The sequence below is a fragment of the Delphinapterus leucas genome, chromosome 15, assembly GCF_059928025.1.
Source record: "Delphinapterus leucas isolate spDelLeu-1000000601 "Yukka" chromosome 15, BTC_Dleu_Yukka2, whole genome shotgun sequence".
NCBI lineage: Eukaryota > Metazoa > Chordata > Mammalia > Artiodactyla > Monodontidae > Delphinapterus > Delphinapterus leucas.
The window spans coordinates 8542874-8570736 of NC_143143.1; the positions used below are offsets into that span (position 1 = coordinate 8542874).

At 41.6% G+C, this 27863-nt stretch overlaps 1 protein-coding gene across 1 annotated transcript; it reads left to right on the forward strand.

Moving 5' to 3' along the window:
• YWHAG (tyrosine 3-monooxygenase/tryptophan 5-monooxygenase activation protein gamma) lies at window positions 1–26882 on the forward strand. Its single transcript, XM_022588025.3, has 2 exons — window positions 1–298; window positions 23457–26882. Exons 1-2 carry the CDS (start codon window positions 212–214, stop codon window positions 24111–24113), a joined length of 744 nt encoding a protein of 247 aa, XP_022443733.1. The 5' UTR covers window positions 1–211; the 3' UTR covers window positions 24114–26882.
• The last annotated feature ends 981 nt before the right edge of the window (window positions 26883–27863 follow it).

Below are 27863 nucleotides of genomic sequence, written 5' to 3' on the forward strand. Positions count from 1 at the left end.
GTTGTCCGCCCGCGGCACGCACAGCAGCCGCAGCCGCCTCGCGCCCGGTCCCGCGGTCGCAGCTCGAGCCGCAGCCTTCGCGCCGTCGCCTCAGCCCCTCGCTTCGTGGGTCGGTCCTTCCGGCACACGGGCTCCAGCCGCGCCCGCAGCCGCCCTCCGAGCCCTTCAGGCCGCCCTGGTCTCCTCGCCCGGCCCGACCCAGCCCGTGAAGATGGTGGACCGCGAGCAACTGGTGCAGAAAGCCCGGCTGGCGGAGCAGGCGGAGCGCTACGACGACATGGCCGCGGCCATGAAGAACGTGAGTTTCTCCTCCCCCCCGCCGCCTCGCCCCAGCCCCTTCGCAGACGCGGGCTTTCGCGGGGTCGACTTGGGGACTAGTCGCCCGTCGCTCCTGCAGGTTGGCCGCCCCAGAGGGGGCTGGGGAGGGTCCTGAGAGCGCTGAGGACCGGGTGTGACGCGGCCTCTCCCCGAGCGTTCCCCAGGGCCGGCGGCGCTGCCGCCTCGGCCCTCCCCACGCGCCCGCGCTGGGGCGGGGTCTTGGAGGGCTGGTCTCGGGAGCGGGGTCTCTGGCCGCTGCGCCTCCGGGTCTGCTGGGGACCTGAGCAGGGGCCGTGCGCATCCTTTGTGCCCCACTTCCCCTCCTCCCAGCCTGGCCGTGTGGGGGCGGGGGACCGCATGGATGCGGTTCCTCTTTTCTCCCTGATGTCTGGGCGGCGCCTTTCCCATTCACTCAGCAGGTCTCCCGGTTTTCTAATACTCCCCCCCTCCCCAAATCTTCCCACTGCCTCTCCAGACAGATCCTTTAGGACCTCCCCGGGAAAAATGTAGGCTGTCCTGAAAACCTGGGCTCCATGATGCAAAATCGAAACCTCCTTGCTCACGTTTTTCTTAACAAAAGGCTCCTCTTTCTGCATGCCCCAAAGCAAGTCCTCTTGCTTTTAGGAAGGGGGCACGTTTGTCTCGCTAGCGTTTTCATTGATTGTTCTCAATATGTCATCTCCTTGTTTTCCTACGGCTTTCGTATTGAAAAGTGTTGGTATTGTCTTTAAAACAAAGGTTGTGAATTTAGCTGACTGGTTCAGTTTGTGATATATGCTGTTTCTTTTTTAAATATAGGCACACATTTGTCGAAATTCCTGTAAGTTGAAAAAATATTCTCTGATCTGATATTGCAAACAAAGCGGTGGTGGGAGGCAGTATCAAGTCATTCCAGAAGATTCTGCATTTGTCGTATTGCAGAGAGACTAGACTGGGTGGAGGCTGGGAGGAGTTATTTTAAAGGGGAAAAAGTCTTTTTTTTTTTAAATTTGTTTTGTTAGATGCATCTGAAGCTTAAAAAAAAAAAAACCTAGCGCATCCTCAATGCTGATGAAAAGAGAATACTGATCTCCAGTTGTCGCATTTTGCAGATTCCTGCTTGTATTGCACCATTTTGTCAGTAACACTATATTCACCTAATGGGTGGTCAACCAGTTTGATATTAGAGGATGGGGGAAGTATTGAGCATTATTAAATGAAACGTAAAATTATCTAATGATTTCGGTCTCCCACTGTTTTCATATCTAACTTCCTGCCTTATGTAACAAAGGTTTTAAAACGCATCTCCAGTGTGCAGCGGATGGAGGAGTGTACCTTGCCTGTTAAACCTTTTTAATGAAGCAGTATAGGTATTGCAGATTAATTCTTAAATAACTTTACTGGTTCACAGAAGATGACAATGCTGATGCCTGTGTATTTAAGCCAGATACATTAACAAAGAAGATTTTTATCTCATTAAGGAAGAGAATTGATTCTGAAATTTGGAGTACTGCTGTATTAATATTATTGCCACAGTTGCTGTCTTTAAAGCTCAAATGATGTAAGTTGCACTTTAGCAGATATCAGTATCTTTAGTTCACATTACTTAGACTCTTCTAATTTTTCCATATTTCTAGTTTCACAGGAAAGCGAGTGACCTCGCTCCTATATCCATAGCAACCCAGTGATGTCACACACAATGACACAGAGGCTGCAATGCACCTAATGGGTTGGTAGGGAGTATGCAGATGGCATTTGTCCAAGGTAATGCAGAAATTAGCAGATAAGCCAGGTGGAAATGAGCATTTTATCTTCCACCGGATGAGAATTGGTCCTCCAAATAAGAATTTCATTTATCCTTAGACGTGCAAATCAGGGACGTCTGGCTATGCCTGTTCACCTTCGTATTTGTAGTTTTCTCAAAAGTTTATAAGATACAGTCGTGGTTTTAAACATTTGTCTCACTATTAAAATTGGGCAATGAAGGAATAAAGATAGAAGTTTTAAACAAGAATATGTTTTATGCTCATAGTGCAGGGATGAGCTGTATACATGGGTTTATTGCAAATTATTAACTCGGCAGGTTTTAATAAAAACCTTTAAAAAATTATGACGTCCTGCTGGGGCATTTTCAGTAAACGTTAGGGAATGAGAATCCATTACAGAACAATTTAGCTTGGGATTTGGAAAAGTTCTCTTTTGCTGTGTTTATGTTTCTGCTCCTTAACTGAGTGTGCAGGAAAAAACAGTTTATAAAATATAGCAGACCTTTTCCAAATCTGTTTACCATGATTTTGAGGAATTAGGCTTACCTCTGATCTGCATTTTCCTCATCTGTAAAATGGGTCAACACCTGCTTGACAAAGTTGTGAGGATTAAATAAAAAATAATAGTAGGTGCTTAAGAAAAGGTAACTATTTATAAAACTTTGTTTCTTCCTTTGTTTATAAAAATCATCTCATCAGAGAATTTGGAAAATACAGGAAGATACAAAGAAAATACTCAGTTCTATCACTTAAGTTCTTTTCTAAGGCTGAAGTCATCCAGATGCTAGCTAGCGTGATTAAAGTTACTTGCATCGGATGAAGTTACCCTAGTAGTAAAGAGTTAGGACCTGTGATAGTTGTAGGTGGGTGACCAGGATAGAGATAAAATGGTGTATTCTGGAAAGGAGGAAAGAAGGAAGTTTAGTCTTTTAAGACACATGTGTAGGCTTATATCTAAAAAGAGCAAACACCTAGATGTTTCCTACTTGTTAGACAATACTGACTTGTCCTTTGGATTTTAATAGCCTCTTGAGAAGTTAATATTCTAAGTAGGCTACTGGTACTTTCCTACGGGCGGGGTGTGGGGGGGGAGGGCGGGCAGAAAATGTTCTGGGCTAGTAACTTTGTTAAAGTTACTGGGTTAAGCAATTTAACTCGGGTGTGTTGGGGGGCATTAGTGGCAAAAGGCTATCTTAATTATATAAAAAAGTCTTCGTGGTGGAATCGATATACTTAAAAAGGTTTTACAATGTTAAATATTCTGTTTTTCCTACTAGCTCTTCCAGGAGGCTAGATCAATAGCCATTATCACTAATGGAGTAATGACACCTCTTCAGACTCTTCAGAGGTGGAGTTCTGCCAGCCATTATTATAATCAAAGTCATGTGGTTTCAGTTGTTCTCTTTGGGGTATAAGGAATACAGATGACAGTTTGCTTTTTATGTTAACCTTCACAGTAACTGAAATGACTCTTAAGTGCCTTTTCTAATTATTTAAACAATTTCATATGTATCTTTTGGATTATATTAAGATAAAAGACGTTGCTGAATGTGCATCCTCATTACAGTTCTTTGGATTAACTGCAGACCCTGGGGAGGATTTCATCCCCTAGTATTTGGAGGAAGCCTTATTTATTTATTAAACCAAACTCTAAATTATTAAAAAGTGGAGGAAATGATTTTGTTTTTATTGAGGTAAAAGTCACAACATAAACTGACCACTTTCAAGTGTACAATTCAGTAGCATTCAGTACATTCACAGTGATGTGCAGCCATCACCTCTAGAAAAAATAGGAAAATGATATTTTTAAAAAGTGATGATGGTCTGGCTATAGCTGGCTGGATTGCAGCACATTACTGATTCAGGAATGTGTCAATAGTGCAGGGCTCACAGCCAGTGGTAATCAGTATCCTTTTCTTCTTTGTTTTCTAACATCCGAACCTTTCAGCATAAATTGAAAAGGGGACTTATTTTGGCTAGATTTGTATTTCCATTTAAAAAGTTACAGAGCTTAAAAACAGTACGTTGCTCACACAAATTAATAAGAACAATTTACCTGAAATCGGAGCAAACTATTAACTGTTTGGAGATTATAGGGATTTTGCTGGTGCTCTTATCATCACTCATTTCCCACCCCAAGACTGACTTCATGAGACACACTTGCCCTGCTGTGTGGCCCCGGTTCCTGCGGTGCTGAGAGTGGTGAGCTATTCAAGCATGGGCTTCTCGTAAATAAGATGTTAAATACATTGTTTTGGTGTTTCTGAGGCTGCCAGGAACAACTTCTTGTCTCCAGTATCACCAGCCCTAACAGTTTTATCTGGCAGGGCATCTGATTCTTTCTGTATTCCTACCAGATTCCATGAGATGTGGGAAAAAAGAAGCAAAGACCACTTTATATGTTTAATAGTCAAAGGGAAAAAAATCACATATAAACCATTGTCTTTTGTCTTATTTTCTAAGCTCTGTTTGTTAGAGCTTGACCAGATATTCGAGACTGTAATTATAGGGAACCTGTATTTGTTGTCATTCTAGGCTATCAAGGCTATCAAGGCTATCAACATGAGCTGCCTTATGGCCTTTCCTGTCAGAATCATTTTTCTGCCGTCTTCCCCACATTCCATTTTAGGTGTTACCTATCATTTTGGTTTAGTACCAGACCATATTATCTTGCTTTAGACTGGCACTTGAAATTTTGATTTTACTAATTTATGGATTTGAGTCGTAAAAAAAGTTACATGAAAAGTGATCAACAAAAATTCCCAAAAGAAAGCTTTAATTTTAAGATAAATGGTTAAATTTATTTGGTTCCATGATTTTGCAGAAACAATAAAAATTTGTAAATCTTGTAAGACTTTGCATGAGTCTTTTTTTTTCTTCCTTTTAAAAGAACTCGTGAAGTCTAAACCAAATGTTCATCAGCATATCACTTGTAAGGGTGTCCCACAGAGGTAGATTTTTCTTTACCTACGTTGAATAATGTGGTGCATAGCATTAGTTGTGTTGTGAATAAGTAGATAGAAATGAGAGTGTTCTTACATATATAGATTTTTAATATGACATTTTTAAAAAATTCCAAATAAACTCATTGGTCTTATCCTTTTAATCTTTGAAGCGATACCTTATTTTTGGAGAGGTGTAAAGCCAAACTTGGTGAGTAGGACCCAGGCGTAGTGTCAGCTTTTCCCTCTTAATAATTCTGTTGCTAGAACAGGGGTGCCAGAGCTGGGGATATGACAGTGACGACGGTGGGCAGCTGAACACGTAATGACAGTAGTGCGAGAGGAATCCCTCATCCACCCTCCCCCACCGCCGAGTATGAAGAGCAGCTGTGGTGGTGTGAGAAGTGAGAGAAGGCTAAGAGGTAACAAGAGGAAGGCTTTGAAAAAGAAGGTTTGTTTTGAAGAGAGATCATTTAAAACTTCTTTAGCTTTCTGAAAGGAGTTATTAATATGGCACTTAAGCTACCGTATTCAAATAACCAAGATCTAGGAAACAAAGTTGCCTATGGTGCCAGTACTTTAAGGATGTGGAAATAAGCTTAAAATATTTTTGACTGAATTGTTTCAATTCAGTACTATTCAGTTCAACACAATGCTCCTTTTGTATGGGTCTAACATGAAATAGTGAATGAGTATGTCTTTGCAGCAGAAGCCCAGGATGGATAGTCGCCATGCAAACAATCCCATACTCCCGCCAGGACATTCTTACATGAGGGCCTGCCTGGCATGGCTAGACCCAGTGGATAGATGTTATTTTCAAATCATACTCCACTCTTCACATATGACTCACCTCTGGTCTTTCTAACTACATCTGTGTAGTAAAAATAGAGACTTAAAGTTGAGACACTATATATATATATTTTTTTTATTTTTTTATTTTTTTATTTTTTTGCGGTACGCGGGCCTCTCACTGTTGTGGCCTCTCCCGTTGCGGAGCACAGGCTCAGCAGCCATGGCTCACAGGCCCAGCCGCTCCGTGGCATGTGGGATCTTCCCGGACTGGGGCACGAATCCGTGTCCCCTGCATCGGCAGGCAGACTCCCAACCACTGCGCCACCAGGGAAGCCCAGACACTATATATTTTTTCTAGTAGTTTGAAAATGACCCAATGCGTGAGGATAAGGAGAAATAACAAGATAGGGTAAGAACAGCAGAACAGCATTCCGCAGACAAGGAAAGCTGGTGGGGACAAGTGAGTAGGAAAGAAAAATTTTAGAATATCTTGATTTGGGGATGCTCTGATCTTCTAAGGGACTCTGGTTTTTGGAAGGCTGTTATCAGTGGGACAGACCACTGATGACAAAAATGTCTGGCCTTTAGGACGCTAGAAAAATGACAAGTATCACCATAATAGTTCCCTATGCAGGGATATTTCCATCATGTCTTTCTACAGGGTTTTGCACCTTGCTTTTTCCCCTTGATATTTCAAGGATATTTTCTTCTGTTATCAGTATTTTCAGTGGCTGAACAGTCCTGTGGGTGTGTCATAATTTAATTTTTATTTAGCATTTAGGCCGTTTCCAAATTTATAAATAATATTGCCATGAAAATCTTTGTGGCTAAAGCTTTCAACACAGATTGTATATTAGGACAGAGACCCCAAAGTGGAATTTTTGAAAGAATTGCTAAGAATTTTTAAGGAATTTGAAACCATCACTAGTACTGGTATGTATCTCAAAAGTTTTGGAAGATGTAATTGTTTGGATAGATAGTACATACACATGGTTCAAAGTTCAAGGATACCCTATTGCCCTTTCTGCTCCAGAAAGAGAAAATGAGGTTGAAACAGGGGAAAGTTTAACTGCAAGCTTATTTGTGGCAAGCCTCTCTTCTGCTTTCTTGTGGTTGGAATGAGTACCTTTTTTAAAAATTTAAAAAAACAAAACAAAAAAAACCTAATATGGTAACTTTCAAGTATATGCAAAATAAAGATAATAGCATGATATAACTCCATATAACCAGTTTCACCGTTTGTCAGCATATTGGCCAGTCTTCTATCTATATACTTTACTACTGTTCTGGCCCCCTTGGTATTTACCATCTTGCAAGATGGTTTTTTTTTTTTTTTTTTTTTGCGGTACGCGGGCCTCTCACTGCTGCGGCCTCTCCCGTTGCAGAGCACAGACTCCGGACGCGCAGGCTCAGCAGCCATGGCTCATGGGCCCAGCCGCTCCGCGGCATGTGGGATCCTCCCGGACCGGGGCACGAACCCGTGTCCCCTGCATCGGCAGGCAAACTCTCAACCACTGCGCCACCAGGGAAGCCCAAGATGGTTTTTTATTGACCTAAAATTACACCTTATTTCCCACAAATGTTCCAATTACCAGCAGGATCTCTTTATAATCAGATTTGGCAACCTCAAAGTGTAGTTTCTTGCTTAAGGCATATAATCCAGGTGGCAGATAATTTTTTCCTTGATTTTAAGAGGAGTGTTTCTCTCAGTTGACATCCAAGTGCTGCTTCCCATCAGCCTTTGCTCATGAGGAGGAGGAAAGGCTGGATGGGTCACGAGTGGGGAGAGGAAAGGTGGTGCTGTGTTAGATAGGTTTAGAGAAGGGTTTTATCATTACTGGACTGATTTTTACTGCCTTTTTTGGGAAAGGGACAACAAAGGCTGATATCTTTTGTCAGTTCTGGCTTTTATCACCAATCTGATAGAAGTGCTAAAACCTAATTGATTTGTTGAGGGCGATGTGGATAAACAAGTTTTGCTTTTGTTCGGTTTTGTTGCTTGCCAAGCATTTTTAAAAAATCATTTTTGCCTTAAAGTTATCATGGTACTGGTTGTAGGTATGAGTAGGTAGGTAGGTAGGTAGATAGATACGTACATACACTAGCTGTCTGGGCCTGGACACCTTGGGTTTGAATTCCATGCTCAGAAGTATGGAGTTGACTAGTTTATTGATATCAATAATATAGGTGAGTATACTGCCGTTTTATTTTTTTACCATTCGAAGGTCCTGCAGAAAAAGGCTAGATTTTTGGAACCATTTATTGAGGAAGAGAAAACAACATGGTAAACTTCAAACAGCTATAGTAATGAATTGAACTTTAAAATTGCATAAAATATATTTCTATTAACATTACTTATTTAGAACTCTGTCTAGCATATAGATTCTCAAAAACACTGAGTGAATTATAGCTAGTTCTTATTTTGGATTTATGGTACTCTTGCATTTTGATCATGTTTTTCTCTTCATAATCTGGCTGGCTGTATAAATACATATATTTTTTAATGAAGGATGATTAAGACTAGCTTTTTAGCAAGTGTTTACATCTGTTGTGAAAATCACGTCAGTACTATAATTTACTAAGCTGTTGTGGCATAGCATTACCCTGAAATGTTGATGAGTTCCACTACACAGTGGAAAACCTAGTGTACTTTTGGGTATGACTTTTCACATCTGTTCTATAGACTTCTGCACTGACTATATTTTTGGGAAGACAAGTTTTTTTGGGGGGGGTGCGGTACGCGGGCCTCTCACTGTTGTGGCCCCTCCCGCCACGGAGCGCAGGCTCAGCGACCATGGCTCACGGGCCCAGCCACTCCGTGGCATGTGGGATCCTCCTGGACCGGGGCACGAACCCGTGTCCCCTGCATCGGCAGGCGGACTCTCAATCACTGCGCCACCAGGGAAGCCCGGAAGACAAGATTTTAAGTTACACAGTCTCAGATTAAAATATTGCAATATAGTTGGACATTTACTCTCACTTGGGAAGCATCTTTCTATACTTTTCCCATTTAATTTCACAACAGTTTTATAAAGTGATGGTCCCATTTTACAGGGGGAAATGTTTAAGTAATTTGCTTATTAAGGCTTGAGTTAAAAGTATTTTTCCTAAATCTCGGCCTCTTTTAAAAGGTTTTTTAGTTTTCAAAAAGGAGTCAAAGGTGAAGTGTATACATGGATACTGGTAATCTTTTAGCTATTGTCTCAGTGCTCTGTTTTCATTAATTTTAGTCAATGTTCCATTGTTTGCAGAAGCTTTGAAATTCCTTCAAACTGCTGTATATTTAATATTTTTCCATTTGGTTGTGCTTGAGAGGGTTGTTATGTAATCCAGGTTTTTAATACAGAACAGACTTCTTTAGGACAGCCCTAAGATGAAATACTCAATATGAGTGTAATCTTTCTTCTAGAAAATATTTGGCCCCATGATTGTGGTGTGTTTTAAATACCATTTAACAAAGGAGAACTTGCAGTTTTTAGCATAAGGAGGTAAGTACCATGCTTTTGCCATTGGAGTCTTACAGGTATGGCCAAGAAGTGAAAGGATGCCACTCAAACTGAATGGAAGAGTATACCTCACTTGAAAGAAATGGGAGGAAGCTGTGACTTTTTTGTACATCAAAGATAATATGGGCTTGTGTGGAATTCACAAACTGGAATGTGGAAACATGTTTTGAGGGGATTTAAGTGAAGATCAAAGGAAGAAAAGAATGTTAACTTGAATATTTTGTAGATGTTCTAGGCAGTGGAAGAAGTGAATGGTACTGATCCAGAATTCACACAGGGAAGGTAGAGTTGTGAGGGGATTATTGAACGTCTGTGGGAACATTCCACACACAGAAAGTGAAGGTCAGCCCAGTGCTGTGGTATCAGGACACTGAAGTCACCCTGAGCATCAGGGGAGATTTCCTAGAGAAATGATAGCAGAGCAGTGAGGGGTGGATGTTGAGGGGAGGGGAAAGGCTGGAGAAAGGAGTGTCCAGGCAGAGGGAATAGCATTGTTTAGTTGCAGAATGTACAGGGAGCAGAATCTGTTGCATGATTGATCCAGTCACTACTGGTTGCGCTGAGAGAATGTTAGGAAATGAGTCCAGAGAGGTAAATAGGGGCCGGAGCCAGTTCATGAAGGGCCTTGTGGAGTTTGGGTTTTTTTCTTAGGCTTTGGAGAGTCATTGAAGGGTTTCAGGCAGAAGAGGATCATTGTCCGGTTTCTGGCTTGGAGAGAACCTTGGCAGCAGTGTGGAAGTTGAAGAGGAGGACAGTGTGGCAGAGGGACAAGACTGATTGGTATTGCAGGGTCTGCTCTGAAGGTATGAGGACCAGGAAGGACATGGACAGTGACGGCAGATTTGAGAGAGAGAATTTGATGGCTGGAGACGGGAGGAGGAGGAAGGAGAAATGATGGGGAAGATCAAGTCAGTTGCCGGCATGCTGTGTTTGAGGAAACATTTAAGTGGCGGTAAATGGAAGCATCGTGGCTACAAGTTAATTCATGAAAAGCTCTTAAAACAGGGCCTGGCACAGGTTAAGCACTCAGTGTTACTTATTATTCATTAAGTAAATAAATATTTGTTTAGGAACCACTAATGGCCAGGTTCTAGTCTCAGACCTGGAGGATATAATATCCCCTGCCCTCACAGAACTAACATTCTAGTGGGAGTCTCCTACCAGGCATAATAAGGTCACCTAGGCAAAGTTGAGAGTTGAAGTCAAAGTGGACCCTGGGGAATCCCACTTCAGTAGTGACTGGAATGAGGAAGAAAAGACTAAGTAGATGGTGATAGAAAACCAAGAAAGAAAGCTAACAAAATGGACAAGAGTGTCAAGAAAGGGGGATTAGTCCGTAGTGTTAGATCCCTTACGAATTAAGATTAAGACATAAGAGAACATGGGATATGTGAGGTAGGAAGACAGTTGATGACAGTGGTAATGGGGTGAGGAGTGAATGAAAGGTGAAGAAATGGTAACAAGTATAGGCTAATTTTCAGAAACTTGATTTTGAAGGAAACAGATGTGATTAAAAGGCATCGTTTATTTTATTTTTTTTTCTCTGCGGTACGCGGGCCTCCCACTGCTGTGGCCTCCCCCGCTGGCTCCGGACGCGCAGGCTCAGTGGCCATGGCTCACGGGCCCAGCCGCTCACGGGCCCAGCCGCTCCGCGGCACGCGGGATCCTCCCGGACCGGGGCACGAACCCACGTCCCCTGCATCGGCAGGCGGACTCCCAACCACTGCGCCACCAGGGGAGCCCCGGCATCGTTTATTTTAAACCTCAACTTGGACTACATGTTAGTGGGAAAGTACAGGAAAGAGAGTGACTGATGGGAATATCTTGAGAGGGAAGAAGCATCTTGTTTGCATACAGGGAGGAGGCGGCCGTGGTAGGGGCAGTTGTTTGTCAAGTAAAGGCCTTTGGTCACTTTCCTTTGAAGAGGCAGTAGTGAGCAAGGGTTGCCAGGCAGTGAGTGCTAAGGGCCCTGCTGAGGTTAAAAAGCCTTAATTTGTAGTGATTACAATCTAGTTTTTTTTGGTCTCTCCCTCTCCCCTACCCCGCCCCATATTTTGGATATAAGAGTTGAAAGCAGGCTGGGTGGCTCTATTGATTGAGAATTTGGGTGTTTTAGAGATGGTATAGCAGAAGGACAAGGCATAGGAATGTTGATATTAATGAAAAAAATTGAATTTGATGGATCTTGATGAACCTTACAAGGAGGAAATAAAACCTAAAGGAAAGGGGCTGAGAAAAAAGGAGAGGGCTCAAGAGCAAGCCTAGTAGGTGGAAGTGAGGACTGGTAACATTGAAGGATAGGTAGGAGTTTGGTTTTATTATTTTTTACTTGTTTTGGCTGTTCCGCACAGCTTGCAGGATCTCAGTTCCCCAACCAGGGATTGAACCCAGGCCACGGCAGTGAAAGCTCCAAGTCCTAACCACTAGACCACAAGGGAACTCCCGTTTTTAAAATTTTTTTATTTTTTAATTTTATTTCTTTTTGCTTTATTTATTTAAAATATTTATTTATTTATTTATCTTGGCCGCACCTCTTAGTTCCCTGACCAGTGAAATTGCCGTGTCCTAACCAGTGGACTGCCCAGGAACTGGCAGGAGTTTGATTTTAAAAGTGAATGGTTGGGGGTGGGGCGGGGGGATAAATTAGGAGTTTGGGATTAACGTATGCACATTACATGAAATAATCAACAAGGACCTACTCAATATCCTGTAATAACCTGTATGGGAAGAGACTGCAGAGAATGGATACATGTGTATGCCTGAGTCACTTTGCTGTATGCCTGGAACTAACACAACAGTGTAAATCAACTATACTCCAATATAAAATAAAAATTAAAAAAATGAATGGTTGTGAGTGAGGTTAAAGGTGTGGTTTGGGGATAAGTTGTCAGAATCGATGAGATAACTGAACTGTTGTTCAGAATTAATTTGAGGGAGTAGGCTTGGATAAGGAGGTAGGGCCAGACGTCTGGATACAGGTAGACAATCTCAAAGAAAGTGAACATGACATTGATTCTAGGAGAAATTTTAGAAGCACAGAAAAGGCATGAAAGAGAAGATTGTGAGGGAGTCAGTATGGGCTTGTATAAGAACCTGCATAACTAATTTTGATTTAACTAATTTTTATTTTATTTTTAAAAAATATTTATTAAAAAAAAAATTTTATTGGTTGCACCGGGTCTTAGTTGTGCCAGGCGGGCTCCTTAGTTGAGGCTCCAGTTAACTAATTTTTAGAATAGGGTTAATTTGACTGCTAGCCAAGGGAGTGCTAGAGCATAGTATATCTATTTCCTGATTTGTGAGGTAAAATGGTGAGCTGCAGAGCTTTGGCATTTGTCCCGGTTGTTGAAAAGTGAGATCAGACTGGAGCAATGGGTGGAATCTCGGCTAATGAAGTGGCCTTGTTTTTGCTTCAGGTCCTGTACCTTGACCCTAAAATTCAACTGTTCGTTACATTTGATGCAGGTGGCACTTAACAATAGCCATCTTAATATTCGTTAAGTTTTTGTTTGTATCAAACTACCTAAAGCAAATATTTCTTGTTTATCACAGTTCTTTATACTGGCCAGGTAGTTTGGGTCTAGACTTGCTACTGTGGGGCCGGAATAACTATGAAGAGGTAAAGGCCTCTCATCTCCAGGTTAACCCAGGCTTCTTTGCCTGGGGAAGGTTCCCAGCAGCGAGCCCTGATTCACAAGCACTTTTCAGGCCTTTGCTTACCTCATACTTGCTAATGTTCTACTAGCCAAAGCAAGTCTCATGATCAAGTTCAGATTATAGAGTTGGGGAAATATAGTTCTTGATGGAAGTTCTTGATGGAAGGAGCTGCGAAATCATTTAAAAGGAAGGAGATATACACAGGGTTGGAGGGAGTTATTAGGGCCATTTATGCAAACAGTCTGGGCTGGATACAGCCATGTAGATTCATGTCGCTTAAACATTCGGAAGTGACAGTTTAGGTACTGTGGTTGATTCACTGCTGAGTGAAGTGTGCTACCTGCCCTTAAGGACTTTAATCCTTTTAGGAGAAAGAAAAGTATTCAGTTAAACTACAAGGCATTAGATATAAGCAGTATAATAACTGCAAGGTGAAAGTTACACACAGAGTAAGCAGTAGTTCTGCCTGAGGAATTTTCAGGCTTCAGGAAGTAAGTGTAGTATTTGAATTAGGGCTTAAAAGATGACATATAGAGAATTTTTCTTCATAGTTCTGGAAGTGCGTTTTAGGTGGTTGGAAAAGCATGATAGCAGAGGAGTGTGTAATATGAGGAAGACTGCGAGACCTGGGTCTGGGTATTGATGACTTGAAGCAGGGCTCTATTGATATTTGGGCCAAATTATTCTTTGCTCTTGTATGTGGCTGACCTGTGCATTGTAGGATGTTCACCAGCATGCCTGGCCTCTGCCCGGTAGATAATATCTAAATAGAGCTGCTTTTAAAATGCACTGTACCATAGGTTATACAGCATTTTCAAATACACCAGCTTATTTACCTTCTTCCCCCTGCCCCCCTCCTCCCCAAAAAAAGCAGATCTATGGTAAAACTAGCAGTTATAAATGTTAGTTCATTTGTGCTGAATTCAGAAAATAGCCCGGTAAAGTGTGAAGTGTTGTATTCTAAATAGCAGACTGACGAGTACTGACAAAAGAGTACTGGCAAATTTGGGGGGAAAGAGTCAGGATGATGAGGGGAGTTGTATCTAGATCATAGAAACAGTTAAGTAGAGAAGACCTAGGGGTATGAGGACTATCTGTTTGAAGAAGTGATTCTGGCCCCAAGAAATAAAATTCTTAAGGCTAGCGACTGGCAGTTTTAGGGGAGATAAACTTAGCTTTATCTTCAAGTCAGGTACTTCTGATGTTACTCTCTAAAGGTGGATTTAGGCAGAATTCTCACAGGTGTCCAAGCAGAGGGTTGGAAGAGCACCCAGCAGGGTCTGCAAGAGGGAGGGGAGGGAGCACCACTTTGGTACCTGTTTGTGTGTGGATTGTCTGTAATTTGAGAAGTTGTTATTTTAGTATATTTCTCTCCTGCCTTTTATCCCCATAGTGGCAGAATTGAATTGCTTCATAATGAAGAATACCCATGGTAGGGAATGTAAAATTCTTATCCCTTTTCAAGTTTGCTTAACTCTATCTGAGCAATAGAGAGAACGCTCGCGTTCTCATTTTTGGCGAGGCTATTGAGAAATACTAACCTATGTCAAACCACGCAGTTTATTTGAAAGCACAAGAGGAGGATTAAGTAAGAGGTAGAGGTTCATGCTGTATTATAGTGGGCTTTCTTTGTAAGAGCCCACATGTTATGAAGTATTTGGAATTCTGAACTTGTCAAATAAGCTAATTAATTATTGATGTGTGTGAAAGTGCTGTAGAGACTATGGCATAGTGCAGCAGTTTTATCTTTATTGAGATATAGTTCACATACCATACAGTTCACCCATTTGAAGTGTACGGTTCACGGGGTTTTTAGTGTGTTCAGAGTTTTGTAACCATCACTAGTATCTAAATACAGAACATTGTCACCTCCCCAGAAGAAACCCTGTACCCATTAGCAAGCCGTCACTGCCCTCTGCCCTGCCTCCCCCCACCCCAACAAAAAGAGCTCTAAGTAACCACTAATCTATTTTCTGTTTTTATAGATTTGCCTGCTTGGGACATTTCATGTAACTGGAATCATAATATGTGGTCATTGGTGATGGGCTTCTTTCACTGGCCTAATATTTTCATTGGCATCCATGTGGTACCATGTATCAGAACTTCATTCCTTTTTATGCCTGAATAATATTCCAGTGTGTGGATAATGCTACATTTAACTTATCTTTTCATCTGTTGACATTTGGATTGTTTCCACTTTTTGGCTGTTTTAACTAATGTTGCTGGGAACATTTGTGTGCAAGTTTTTGTGTGGATCTCATGTTTTCATTTCTTTTGTATATACCTAGGAGTGGAATTGCTGAGTCACGTGGTAACTCAACATTTTGAGGAACATTGTCCTGCAGTTCTTAACCTGGAGAAATAGACATGTGTGGATCCCATGCAATACTGAATCTTTGAGGGTTAGGGCTGCTAGGGAGAGTGTTTTACAAAAAGCTCCTCCTTGGTTAAGAACCAGTCATATAGTGGAAAGCATATGGGATTTTGAGCCATGAGATTTGCATTCCATTCTTTGGCTCTGAGCCTTAATTTTCTAAACTCTAAAATGGAAATAGCAGTACTAAATCATAAAGGGTTATCTGGAGGGCCAAGGAGATATTATAATTTTAGTGAAGATCTCATTTTTGATACTACAAAAGTTATTTAGAAAAATACGGAATAGATGAATACTTCTTAACATGATAGAAGTATCTTTTAAACAAAGAGTTGGTATTTAAGAATGAAACACTGGACGTATTCCATTAAATTCAAAATGAAACAAAGATGCACATTATAAGCATTATTAATATTGTCCTTGTCCTTGCAGTAGATGTGATACAGTATAAGAAATCTAACCACGGGAAAGGACAAGTGATATTTGGAAACCATAAAATTAGGTAGGGAGTAAACTGGAAAAATGTTAGAATTAGTAATTAGTTCAATGAAACAGGGCTGAAATCTATAGTATGTATTTCATATATCAGCCCTAATCTGTATAAAGATACAATGAAAGATTTTTATGCAACTAAGTTTTGGGTTTTTTTGTTTTTTAAGGTATTCTCGGTAGAAGTGAGGTGGTGAGCACAAAGCAGCAGATGTGGGCTTGAGTTATTTACATCAGTAAACTTGTTTACATAAAACTGCTGGCTTTGAGCTTTTTTTGAAAACTTGGTTTTCAAAATTGACTTTAAACTTTAATCGTGGGTGTGATTAACTGGGTAAATTATGGAGAGGGTTTGTTTGAATAGGTACTACTGGTAACAGGTCAAAATTCAACCTCCTCAACCTTGACTGCCTCCCAGCCACTCTGTTTTCAGACCCTTCTAGAAATACAGTGAGAGCATACAAATTCCTTTTTAATGGCTACCTAGAACTCTGTTGTGTGGATGTTTCATAATCTAGCCAGACTTCCATCGAGGACCATTCAGGTGGTTCCAGACTTTAGCTGCTACAGATGATGGCAGTGAATGTTTCTAGAGGTGGAATGGCAGAGTCAGAAGTTTTCTTGGTATTTGTAATTCCGATAGCTGTTCCCAATTGCCCTCCATAAAGTTTGTACTAATTTACCGTTTCCAACAATGGATGAGAGTGCCTGTTTATCCACAGTATCAGCCTTCACAGTGAGTCATCAAAGTTTAAGTTTTGCCAGTCTGATTGGAGAAAAATTAGCATTTATAAAATGAATGAATTTGAGTACTCTACTTATGTTTTCTTTTTCAATTGTCCATTCCTTTTGCTCACTTTTCTATTACTGATTGGTCTTAAATTCCTTTTAGGAAGGTGTTTTTGTTTTTTTTTTTTTTTGGCGGTGCCGCTGTGAGGCTTGTGGGATCTTAGTTCCCCAACCAGGGATCAAACCTGGACGCTTGGCAGTGAAAGCACGGAGTTCTGACCAGTGGACCACCAGGGAATTCCCTGCAATAGCATGTCTTAAAGTACATCTTTTTTTATTGGAGTTTAGTTAATTTACAATGTTGTGTTAGTTTCAAGTGTACAGCAAAGTGATTCAATTATACATATATATTTTTTTCAGATTCTTTTCCATTATAGGTTATTATAAGATACTGAGTATAGTTCCCTGTGCCATACAGTACGTCCTTGTTGTAGAAAAGTACATATCTTAATTAAAAAGTACTTCATTGCTAAAAATTGCTAGCCATCAGTCTGACAACACAGGGTTGCCACAAGCCTTCAGTTTGTAAAAAACTGCAGTGTCTGTGAAGCACAGTAAAACAAGGAACAGCCTCTATTAGAGAAACTAGTCCTTTCTCTGTGACATGTTGCAAGGTTTACATCTTCAGAGACTCAAGGTGGGAGAAAGAGCACAGGATTTGAAACCAGAGGACCCGAGTTTGTGTCCCTGCCCTGCTGTGTGTTAGCAGTGTGATTTTTGGGAAAACGTCTGTTGATTTCTCCGCATCACACCTGTAAAGTATAATGTCCACCTTGTTAGGGTAGTTGTGAAAAGAACATAGGATTTGGTGGCTGTCAGAAAAGCCCAGGTTCTCAGGAAGCTCTCCTCTCATCCATGAGACCTTGAGCTTGGCCCTGAATATGCCATGGAAGTTTCATTTTTCTTCTAGGATGTTCCTCTTCCTGGAATGTTTCCCTTCAGCACAGTTTTTATCCAGGGTCATTGCTGCTGGCTTTTATTTATTTATTTTAAATTGGTAAATTTTTGTGTAGCCTTTTTTTTTTCTTTTTTTAAAATTTATTTATTTTTGGCTGCATTGGGTCTTCGTTGCTGCACGCGGGCTTTCTCTAGTTGTGGCGAGCGGGGGCTATCCTTCGTTGCAGTGCGTGGGCTTCTCATTGCCGTGGCTTCTCTTGTTGCAGAGCACGGGCTCTAGGTGCACAGGCTTCAGTAGTTGTGGCACGAGGGCTCAGCCGTTGTGGCTCACGGGCTCTAGAGCACAGGCTCAGTAGTTGTGGCACACAGGCTTAGTTGCTCTGTGGCATGTGGGATTTTCCCGGACCAGGGCTTGAACCCGTGTCCCCTGCATTGGCAGGCGGATTCTTAACCACTGTGCCAACAGGGAAGTCCCTCTGCTGGCTTCTAAAAGGCCATCTGATGAGCTTTCCAGGCAGAGTTTGAATATGTGTTGAGGGTCCCCAAGACCCATGTTCAGTGATCTGCCAGGACTCAGCATATAGCTGTACTCTTGGCTATGATTTATTACAGTGACTGGATGCAAAGCTAAATCAACAGAGGGAAAAGGTGCTTGGGGCGAAGATCAGAGTGACCAGGTGCAAATTTTCCAGAGTCTTCTCTCAGGGGACTCACACAGATTGCGTGTGTGAAATGTCTGCTGGGAATCTCATTAGAGACTCAGTACCCAAGGGTTTTTTCGTTTCGTTTTGTTCTTTTGATGTTTAAAATGTTTATTGGTATTTTTTAATAGACCTTTATTGGAGTATAATTGCTTCACACTACTGTGTTAGTTTCTGTTGTACAACAAAGTGAGTCAGCCACATGCATACATGTATCCCCATACCCCTTCCCTCTTGAGCCTCCCTCCCACCCTCCCTGCCCCTCATCCATTGAGGGATGCTCACAAAGGCACTTTCTGCCTAGCACAAACCAAATTCAAGACTCCTAGAAGGAAAACAGGTGTTTAGCATAAACCACATTGTTTGGACAAACATTTTAGGGACAGTGAGCCATTCTTAATTGTGGATGGTGGGAACCCTTCCAAAATCTTAGTTCTCAGATGCTAGCCAAGGGTCAACTTTGCAAGTAGACCTTTCTAAAGATAGCAGTCTCAAGGCTGTTGTGTTAACTCTTTTTTGTACAGACTGTACTTCAAGTTTAAGGCATTTTGCCCACATGTGCAAGACATGACTTCAGATTATTTTCAGAAATTTTAATTTGAGATTTAGCAGGTCATCTCTAGAATACATGACTAATTTTGTGCAAGCAGAACAGTGTCACATTTACTTGCAGTGGGTTATTCTGCTGCCTGCACAGTATATAGATAACTGTCCATTACACGGACACTGAGACTGATTTTGCACCTTGTCACATTTTTCTTTTTGGTGTAGGGTGTTCATATTATAGCAGTCACTGCATTTACCCTTTTTATGGCCTCTTGGCTCTCTCAGGTGATAGCACTCCTAAGACCAAAAATGCTTCATGGGGCCAAATGTTATACCTGGTGTCTGCTAACTCATTTTTTTAATAGACTATTTTTTAGAGCAGTTTTAGGTTCACGGAGGAAAGCACAGAGGTCCTGTATGCCCCCTGCCCCTCCCCACTGTCAGCATCCCAGCGTAGTATGCTAGTTACCATCAATGGACCTACACTGACTCACCATTAGTATTCAAGTCCGTCGTTTACATTGGGGTTTAGTCTTGGTATTGTACATTCTGTGCATTTTTACAAGTGTGTAATGACATGTATCCACCGTTAGAGTACTGTACAGAATAGTTTCACTGCCCTAAGTATCCTTTTTTCTGCCTGTTCATCCCTCCTGTCTTATTTTTTGGATGTGAACAGAATGTAAGTTTGTTCTTTTTGGAGATTTTCAGCTTTCCTTAAGTCAAGGCGTCTTACTCACCATCATAAGTTATTGTACAAGATTCGGCTTGATAGAAATACATTTTAAGTAAAGTAAGCTTAATTCAGGTTTCATTTAAGGAGTGTAAACATTTGAAGTTGCACTCATTTACAATTTAAGGTTCTCCATAGGTAAGTTGAAGAATTGTGAATGACTTGGTGCTCCAAGACCACAGGGTCAGAAAGTCATCTAAATAGCTTTCCAAGAATCTCATGGGTTGCTTATCTTAGGTAGAGAAGATTTCTCTCCTCATCAACTCTTAGGGGACAACAGTTGATAACTAATTAATACCTGATGCCTTAGCAGCTGGGATTTGGGGGGTTTTATTTCTTAAACTGTTGGTGAGAATAACAGATTTTTCTAACCTTTTTGCTAACAGCTCTCTCGAACTCACTGAAAGAAATTTGAACTTGAGCTAGTATCATAGGAGTTGAGAAGAGAAACCTTAATTTTATTTTTAACCAGAACATAAAACTGGAGAATGTATAGACTGTCCATATTTTCCAGTAGCCATGACAGTAAATTTTGGGGACCATATATACAAGTATTGCGTTCTTAGACACAGTTCAGTGACTGTTTTGAAAGACATTACCTTGCTTCCCAAATGATACATATCACATCTTCCTACACTGAATAGGCATTCTATCTTGGTTAAACCTTTTGTGAACACTATGCGGATACTTTTTTTGACCTTTTAAAAAAATTATCTTGACTTTTGAAGCTAGCATGGTTGGGATCTCTATTTTATTTTAATGTAAAAAATCACAGATTATCTCTCATACAAGTCATTTTGATATTAAGGATTTTTTTAAAAAATTCTGATTTAAGCTTTTAGAGAAATCTTAGTTCCTTTGAGCAGACTTTTTTATTAGAGTTAAAGGTTTTCCCCTCTAACATAGTTTTTCAGTGGCAGAGAACATCTGGGTATGTCCCAAATGTGGTTGAGTTACTGTATCTAAAGGTGATGTTGGCATTTCATAATCTCCATGTTCCAGCTTGTCTGGGGCAACTGGACAAATTTTACATACGCGCAAATGGCTACCTTTGGGCTCTTTAGCCCAACTTTTGCAGCAGGAGGAGACCTAACGGTATAGAGTACTGGTGAGGTAATATGAGCTTTAAATAGTTGCTGGCTCTTGAAATAAGGATAGCATGATTTAGGGGAAAGGCCAGAACCCGATCTCAGTGGCCTTAGGCACCGCAGCTTCTTGCATTGGAGACAGTTACCAGGTTACTCTAGAGGTGGCTAGTCTTCAGGATCTGCACATTCATTCAGTGAGTATGGGCTGGTGTCCTATGGTATGCGGGCCTCAGGCCTACAGAGGCCTCTCAGCCTGTTTGAAAGCCAGTCTGGGGAGTTATTCCAGGCTATATGATATTAAAGTTTATGGAAAGGAAGTGATGTAAGGGAGCTAAGGACTAGAGAATAGCATGAAATGGAGAAGAGATACTTGATACAGTATCTCTCATACATTAGTAGCATTGAGCAGAAGATAAACGAGATGATGTGAGAAATACAGAGGCCTCCTATGGCGAGACTTAAAGTGAAGGGACGTTATTCAAGGTGTTCTCAAAAGTAATTGCTCAAGGGAATTTCCTGGCAGTCCAGTGGTTAGGACTCCGGGCTTTCACTGCCGAGGGCGCGGGTTCAGTCGACCTGGTCAGGGAGCTAAGATCCCACAGGCACATGACTTGGCCGAATAAAAAAAGTAAATGCTCACATCTCTCTAGCACTCTACTGTGTTGGGAGCACTTTATCGTTCATCTGATACACCCTTATAATCTTATGAAAGAGGTAGAAATCTGTATGCAAACTGAGGCCCAGATAGATGAAGTGGCTTGTCCCCAAGGTCACTTAGTAAATGGTAGGACTGGAAAGCCCCAGTCTTCTGGGTTATTTGCATATATGTCAGAAATTGACAGGAGTGACAGTGGCTGAGGGCTGGGAATAGTTTCTCCAAAGTCCAGAAATATATGGAAAATTGGATGTGAGATGATAAGCCTCCTATTCAGGGGAAGCAGTGTTTCCACGGTGGGGGGGTGGGGAGGCGCTCAGAGAGTAAAAAGCACCTCTGTGTGCTGGCTTCCTTCTGCTCTGAAGTCCAGTAGAACCAGAGCCCTGTTCCCCCACTCTGCATCTGTTTCCCCTAGGCCACCTCTGGCAGAGCTACTGTTGCTGTCTAGTGTAGAGTGGAGAATCAGTAATGCATAGTAAAAGGTTAGCATCAGAAAAACCACTCAAAAACTTAGGAATTTGAGACTGTGTTATTTGCTGGATGTTGTGAGAATTAGCAAGCAAAGCATATGAACTAATAAGTATGGTTTACATTCTGATTTGATTGTATCTGAGAGGAACTATTTTACAACCAGTTTCCTTAAGTATAATCCTCTCCCACCCCGACCTCTTCCTTGATAAAAGAGGAATACATACCAAATGTAAATGATCCATACACAGGTAAGTCTCTTGGAATCCCAGCCCTTCCTCCCCCAGATACTTTAGCTTATCTTTTTGGATTATATCCCAGTACCTTTCACATCTCTGAGTAATATAATGTTACATGGGTGCTGTGGTTGATCTACACAGGGAACAGAGAGTAGCCAGTTTAACTGGGGGTGGGAGGAGTAGAGCTGGGCAAGATTGCATAGAAGCCATGAGTATAACTTGGTTCTTGACAGTCTACGTATTTTCCAGGTAGGAGCACTGGTAGTTGTTCTAGGCAGAGGCAGAAGAACAAAGGGCAGAAGTATGAAAGGTTTTTGCAAGTAACATGTTACCACTGGAGCACAGGTACATGAGAGAATGAGGCGAGGAAAGCATCTAGTCTGTTGTAAGTCATAGGAAAGAGCTCATGATCTGGGGTTTCTGATAATGCCGTTGACTTAGTATGTACCAGTCTAGATATGATAGTTAACCAGACAAATAAAAATGTGACCTCAGAATAGGAAAATAAAGTAAGAGCTCAGTCACTTCTCCTTGTAAAATTTTCTGTTTCATATGGTTGTTAGACACTTAGAGGTGTATGGCTCTGACATCACAGAAATCAGGTAATATAAATTAAATAGTTTTAGTCACTTGATTTAATTTCTTTATTATATGCAGTTGTTTGGTAGTCATAAAAATACACAACATTGGTGTGCCGTTGCTTTAGTGTCCTCAAGGCTCTTAGTGTTTGGGACGACGAAAACCTTCTAGCACAAGTGAAAGAAGCATTAATTCCTGTTGGCCACCTCAGCTCAGAAGTGCTTTGCTCACCTCTCCATTTTATTGCAGTTGTATTCAGACACTACAAACACGTGTTCCCCAAGTTGCTAATATGTCAGTGATCAGAGTCAATCCCGTGCCCCCAGTTTTGACTTCCTTTCTGGCGTTCGTAATTGATATTATTTTCACATAAGAAAAGCTTCTTTGTTTCTCAAAAGTCAACTTGAAGTTGACTGACTATGTTCTCACCCGGTAGGCAAGATACTCTCACCCAAAATGGATGGGACCGACGTTTGGTAGACAGGGCAAGGTTAGGAAGAAGCTGTCATTCTGTTTTCTTAAAAAAACTGGTGAGATATATAAGCTATCTATACTTAAAATCCTTAGGATCGGTATGTATGTAATGTTGCATGAGAGACTTGTTGACCTTTTGTAATTTAGATCAAATTTCGACTTTACATCTAAGAGTTAGACTTGATAGCTCTTTCCTGGAACAGCTGTGTGATAATAAGCCTATGTGTCCTTCTCTAGGGAGAAAGCAGGGGTTCAGGCACCATTGAGCCAGTCGCAGGTTTTTCCCTTCTTTGTTGCTCCTTCCCGCTCCATCCCTCTTCCATACACCCACACAGCCTAACTTCTGTTTGTTGATTACTTTAATCAGCTGGTAGATCTCTTTGTGTTTTAGCGGCATAAAGATATGATTAACCCAGCTGACACATCTGTACCATAACAGCTCTTTATTCTTTCCTCCTTAATAGGTGACAGAGCTGAATGAGCCACTGTCCAATGAAGAAAGAAACCTTCTCTCTGTGGCCTACAAGAATGTAGTTGGGGCACGCCGTTCTTCCTGGAGGGTCATCAGTAGCATTGAGCAGAAGACATCTGCAGATGGTAATGAGAAGAAGATAGAGATGGTCCGTGCTTACCGTGAAAAAATAGAGAAGGAATTGGAGGCCGTATGTCAGGATGTGCTGAGCCTGCTGGATAACTACCTGATCAAAAATTGCAGTGAGACCCAGTATGAGAGCAAAGTGTTTTATCTGAAGATGAAAGGGGACTATTACCGCTACCTGGCCGAAGTCGCCACTGGAGAGAAGAGGGCAACCGTCGTGGAGTCATCTGAGAAGGCCTACAGCGAAGCCCATGAGATTAGCAAGGAGCACATGCAGCCCACTCACCCCATTAGATTAGGCCTGGCCCTTAACTACTCCGTTTTCTACTATGAGATCCAGAACGCCCCAGAGCAAGCCTGCCACTTGGCCAAGACCGCTTTTGATGACGCCATTGCTGAGCTCGACACTCTCAACGAGGACTCCTACAAGGACTCCACGCTCATCATGCAGCTCCTCCGAGACAACCTCACGCTCTGGACAAGCGATCAGCAAGACGACGACGGTGGAGAAGGCAACAATTAAGGCCCCCAGGTGGACTGGCAGCACACGCTGATGCTACTACTGCAGTCTTTATTTTTTTCCCATGAGTTGGGGGTCGGGTGGGGGAGGGAAAGGGAGCGATGACCTTCCTAGGGAGAAACCCACGACCTATCCTGTCTTTGATCACCTCTTTGACATTTTTGCCAAAATACCACTAGTGGAAAGTCAGGCTAGCTGTGCTGGTATTGGAATAGCAGCCTCACACTGGCATATGGACTGTTCTGTAGATTAATGCAAGTGGAGCTGTCCTTAATTTAACTTATTGCTAGAAAATAGGGTTTTAAGATGAAAAGAAAACTTAAACGGAATAGCCCTCATTCAATAAGTTCTGTGGTTCCAGTAAGGATTTTTATGTACATATGCTCTTGTCTTTTAAGTTCTGGGTACTTTCTAGCTCATCTGTTTTAGCTGTGCATTTTGTTTTTCAGGGTGTACTCTACCAGACATGGAATAGTTAAAATCCCAAGCTGATAGACTTAGAACATAAGGTGTATTTATCCTTGTGGTTTAGGCCTTGCCAGTTTTCAGAAGTTTCTGATTAGTTGACAGTATTAACACTAGATTGCAGTTTACAGTATTTCTACGTTACAGCCATATGTGACATCAAGCCATTGTGATTGTGTGTTTTTCTTATTTTGGCTTTTACATCCTTATTCAGCCTCATCCAGGTTGGTTTTGCTGTTATCTGTCTCCTAGGCCAAAAGGCTTGCCTGAGAAGAATCAAAGCTTCTTTAGGTTTTGCTGAATAGGTGCTTGGCAGATGGCTGTGGGATTTTTGTCCTTCTTTCTTCTTAACTTAAATCCACCACAAAAATGATTAATCACTTTAATAGAAACGTTAAATACCACAAAAATAGAGAAAATTCAGGTCTGTATGTCATTTATTGTGCTGATATTTCCAGAGAAATCCTGATTTTTTTCAGCCGCCATAGCTTCTTCCTCAGGGACTGCACTGCTGTCTCACTCCTCACTTGAGTCTTCCCTACTGTACCTTGTGCCCAGGGCATGCATTCGGGTGGGTTGAAAAGCTGTTGGGTTGTAGAAGTTGGCGGTCGTTTTGAGAAAGTTTGTGGTGCAGTGTGTGAAAATTCAGGTGCTAGGAGCTTACTGGTAGAAAAATCCTAAAGGAAGAGCTCTATTCGTAAACATTCTGTCCAATTTCAGGAGCCTCGTGTGTCAGTTTTTCCTCCCTGAAAACACTCCTTCCCCAAATAATCGTTGTAGGAAAATAAACTAAAATCATTATCAGATAATAAATACTTAACTCCTATTTGACCAAAACTTTTTCTATGTATTTTTTTTCTTTTTAATGAAAGCATAGAAGTTGGAAATTCATTTGTGCCATCTGTACACGCTTTAGAATTGAAGGAAACCACGATGCTATTTCCACAAGTTTGTTTCAGTTAGCCTTAGGTCCTTGGTTCTCATTTTGGATAAGTCTTAACACACGACCTGTTGCATGTGCATTCAGCCTTTTTTATAAAGTCAGTAACTGTGAACTGCTGAGATAGGTAATGACACCAGACTTGTTTGTTTCTTTGTTTTATTTAGGCAGGGAGAGGAATGAGTAGTAATTGAGGAAAACCTGACAGTTGCTTTTGCTAAAACCAAAATGGAGCTTCCAGTTGTGAAATGCACGTGTTGACCAGGATCCAGGTGACAGTGAAGATAGAAGAGTGTGACGATGCTCTGTAACGTGGCACAGTTACCCAGCATGACTTTCCTTAGAAGGCCCCCTCCATATGCTAGAGCGGAAGTCCCAACTAACCAAACCTACCAGAAGAACTAACAGAAGAGAGCTTTATAGCTTCTGTGCCCTAACAGGGGCCTAAGGTCAATGCCACGGATGGGAACAGATTTGCGGGGGTGGGGTGGGGGGTTGGTGGGGTTTTCCTTAATTTATCTTCATGTCCAGTGAGCAGTGCTGTGTCCTTCCTTGTAGCATTTGGAAATGATTTACTGGAATTACAAAACCTATTTTTCTTTTAAATTTCAGCTTTGGCTCTGGCTGCTTTTTAGAATAATGCAAGATAAAACCATGTCTGAGGGCTAAAAATGAAGGAGGGAATGGGAGACTTGATATTTAAGCAGCTTGAATGGTTTATTTTCTTTTCTTTATTTTTAAAGAAATGCACTTGCCTATGATGCTGTCTCTCCAGTGAAATGATTACTCCTCCATTACTCTATTGATACAATATTGTGCATGCTAGTGTTGTATTTCTATACAGTAGCTTGAAATTTATTAACTTATACTGTAGGTGTTATGTATTCCTATGACAAAAAAAAATTAAGTCTTCAAATTTTTTAAAGTTTTTTTAATTTAATTTTTCCTTTTGGGGGTAAAGTTTGCTCTACCAAATAGTGATCGTAACAAATTGATCTGTTTTGGATGTTGCTATAGTGACATGCAGTTATATATTTTGTTTTTAAGGGTGGGGGGGAAGCAAAAGAAACACCAGTGTTAGCTTAATCTTAATGTCTGGTGTTTGTCATGGTGAAATTATAACTATTACAGTGTAGGAGAACAACGAATATGTTCTCTGAATGAGCCTTTGTGCTTTTTGTCATGTTATGCAGTGAACTATTTTTAAGGTCTAATCAGTGATTATTTTTCCAACTCCGTGTTTCTCTAAGGAATTATTTCACACACGGACCATTCTTAGCAGTTTTCCTCAGTGATGGAATATCATGAATGTGAGTCATTATGTAGCTGTCGTACATTGAGCAAATAAACTTACAGATCTGATGTCAGTGCTAGTTTTATTTAATGAGTTGAAATTTTCCTTTGCTTTTGAAGGTTTGATTGGACATGGGTGTTCTCCCCCACTCAAAGAATGAGGTTGGACTGCGGGGGGAAGGGGGCAAAATGGTGTATATTGGAAAGTGCCTACCTCTGGGAATCAGACCTGGGTTTACTGACCTTAAAAAATGATCGCACCTTTTGGGTCTCCATTGTTTCTATTATGAAACCAACCTTAAGTTTGAATCATGACTCCTTTTGATTCTCGGTCAAGCGACTAAACTTCTGAGCCCTGGGGGTGGGGGATATAGGTCTAAATGAAAACTGGGGCACGTGCCTGGTTTGGTATTTCTCAGGTGCCCATTGGAGATCTCATTATGTTTTAAATGAGGCGGGTTTTTGCATTTTAAGATGCTCATCCATAAATATATTGTCTTGGGTTTTTAAGTCCTCTGAGGTGGTCAGCAGCCTTAGTTGACGTGGGCTGCGCTCGGCAGCATGCTGTTTCTGATGGCAGCTGTCAGGATGTGCCCACGGCTTGGATCACATCCCTGGACGTGTGGGGTGATCTGCCCTGACCAGCTGTGACGAGGGGTTTGTCTCCAGGAAGGAACACCAGGGCAAAGGCGTTCCTCCTCCACCGGCTTGGGTGTGCTCCAGCAAGGCAGGGAGGGGCTGGCTGCACTGGTTCATGCAGAGGAAGAGGACGGCTTTTGAGTTTTTTGAGAAATTTTAATTCACATTTTAGGAATAACACTGTGGGACTAGGCTTTTGCCATGTTAATGAATTCACCTGTTTTGGCTCATTGTCCCTCAGAACCACCCTGAGAGCGCCGCTTCTGTGGACACAGAAGTGACCTGTGTGCCTAAGGTCCCACAGCTCACTGATGACCCATGTTGCAGCCGCATCTTCAACCCTCCTGAGCTTCGCCTCCTAACACCAGGCTGCTTCTGCTCCTCTAGGAGAGAACACTGAGCAGCCAGCAGCCAGC

Bases quoted from the DNA above. Each gene is read 5' to 3' on its own strand.
- YWHAG (XM_022588025.3), top strand. From the start codon at position 212: ATGGTGGACCGCGAGCAACTGGTGCAGAAAGCCCGGCTGGCGGAGCAG. The intron at 299-23,456 runs GTGAGTTTCTCC...CCTCCTTAATAG, and splicing joins TGGCCGCGGCCATGAAGAAC to GTGACAGAGCTGAATGAGCC.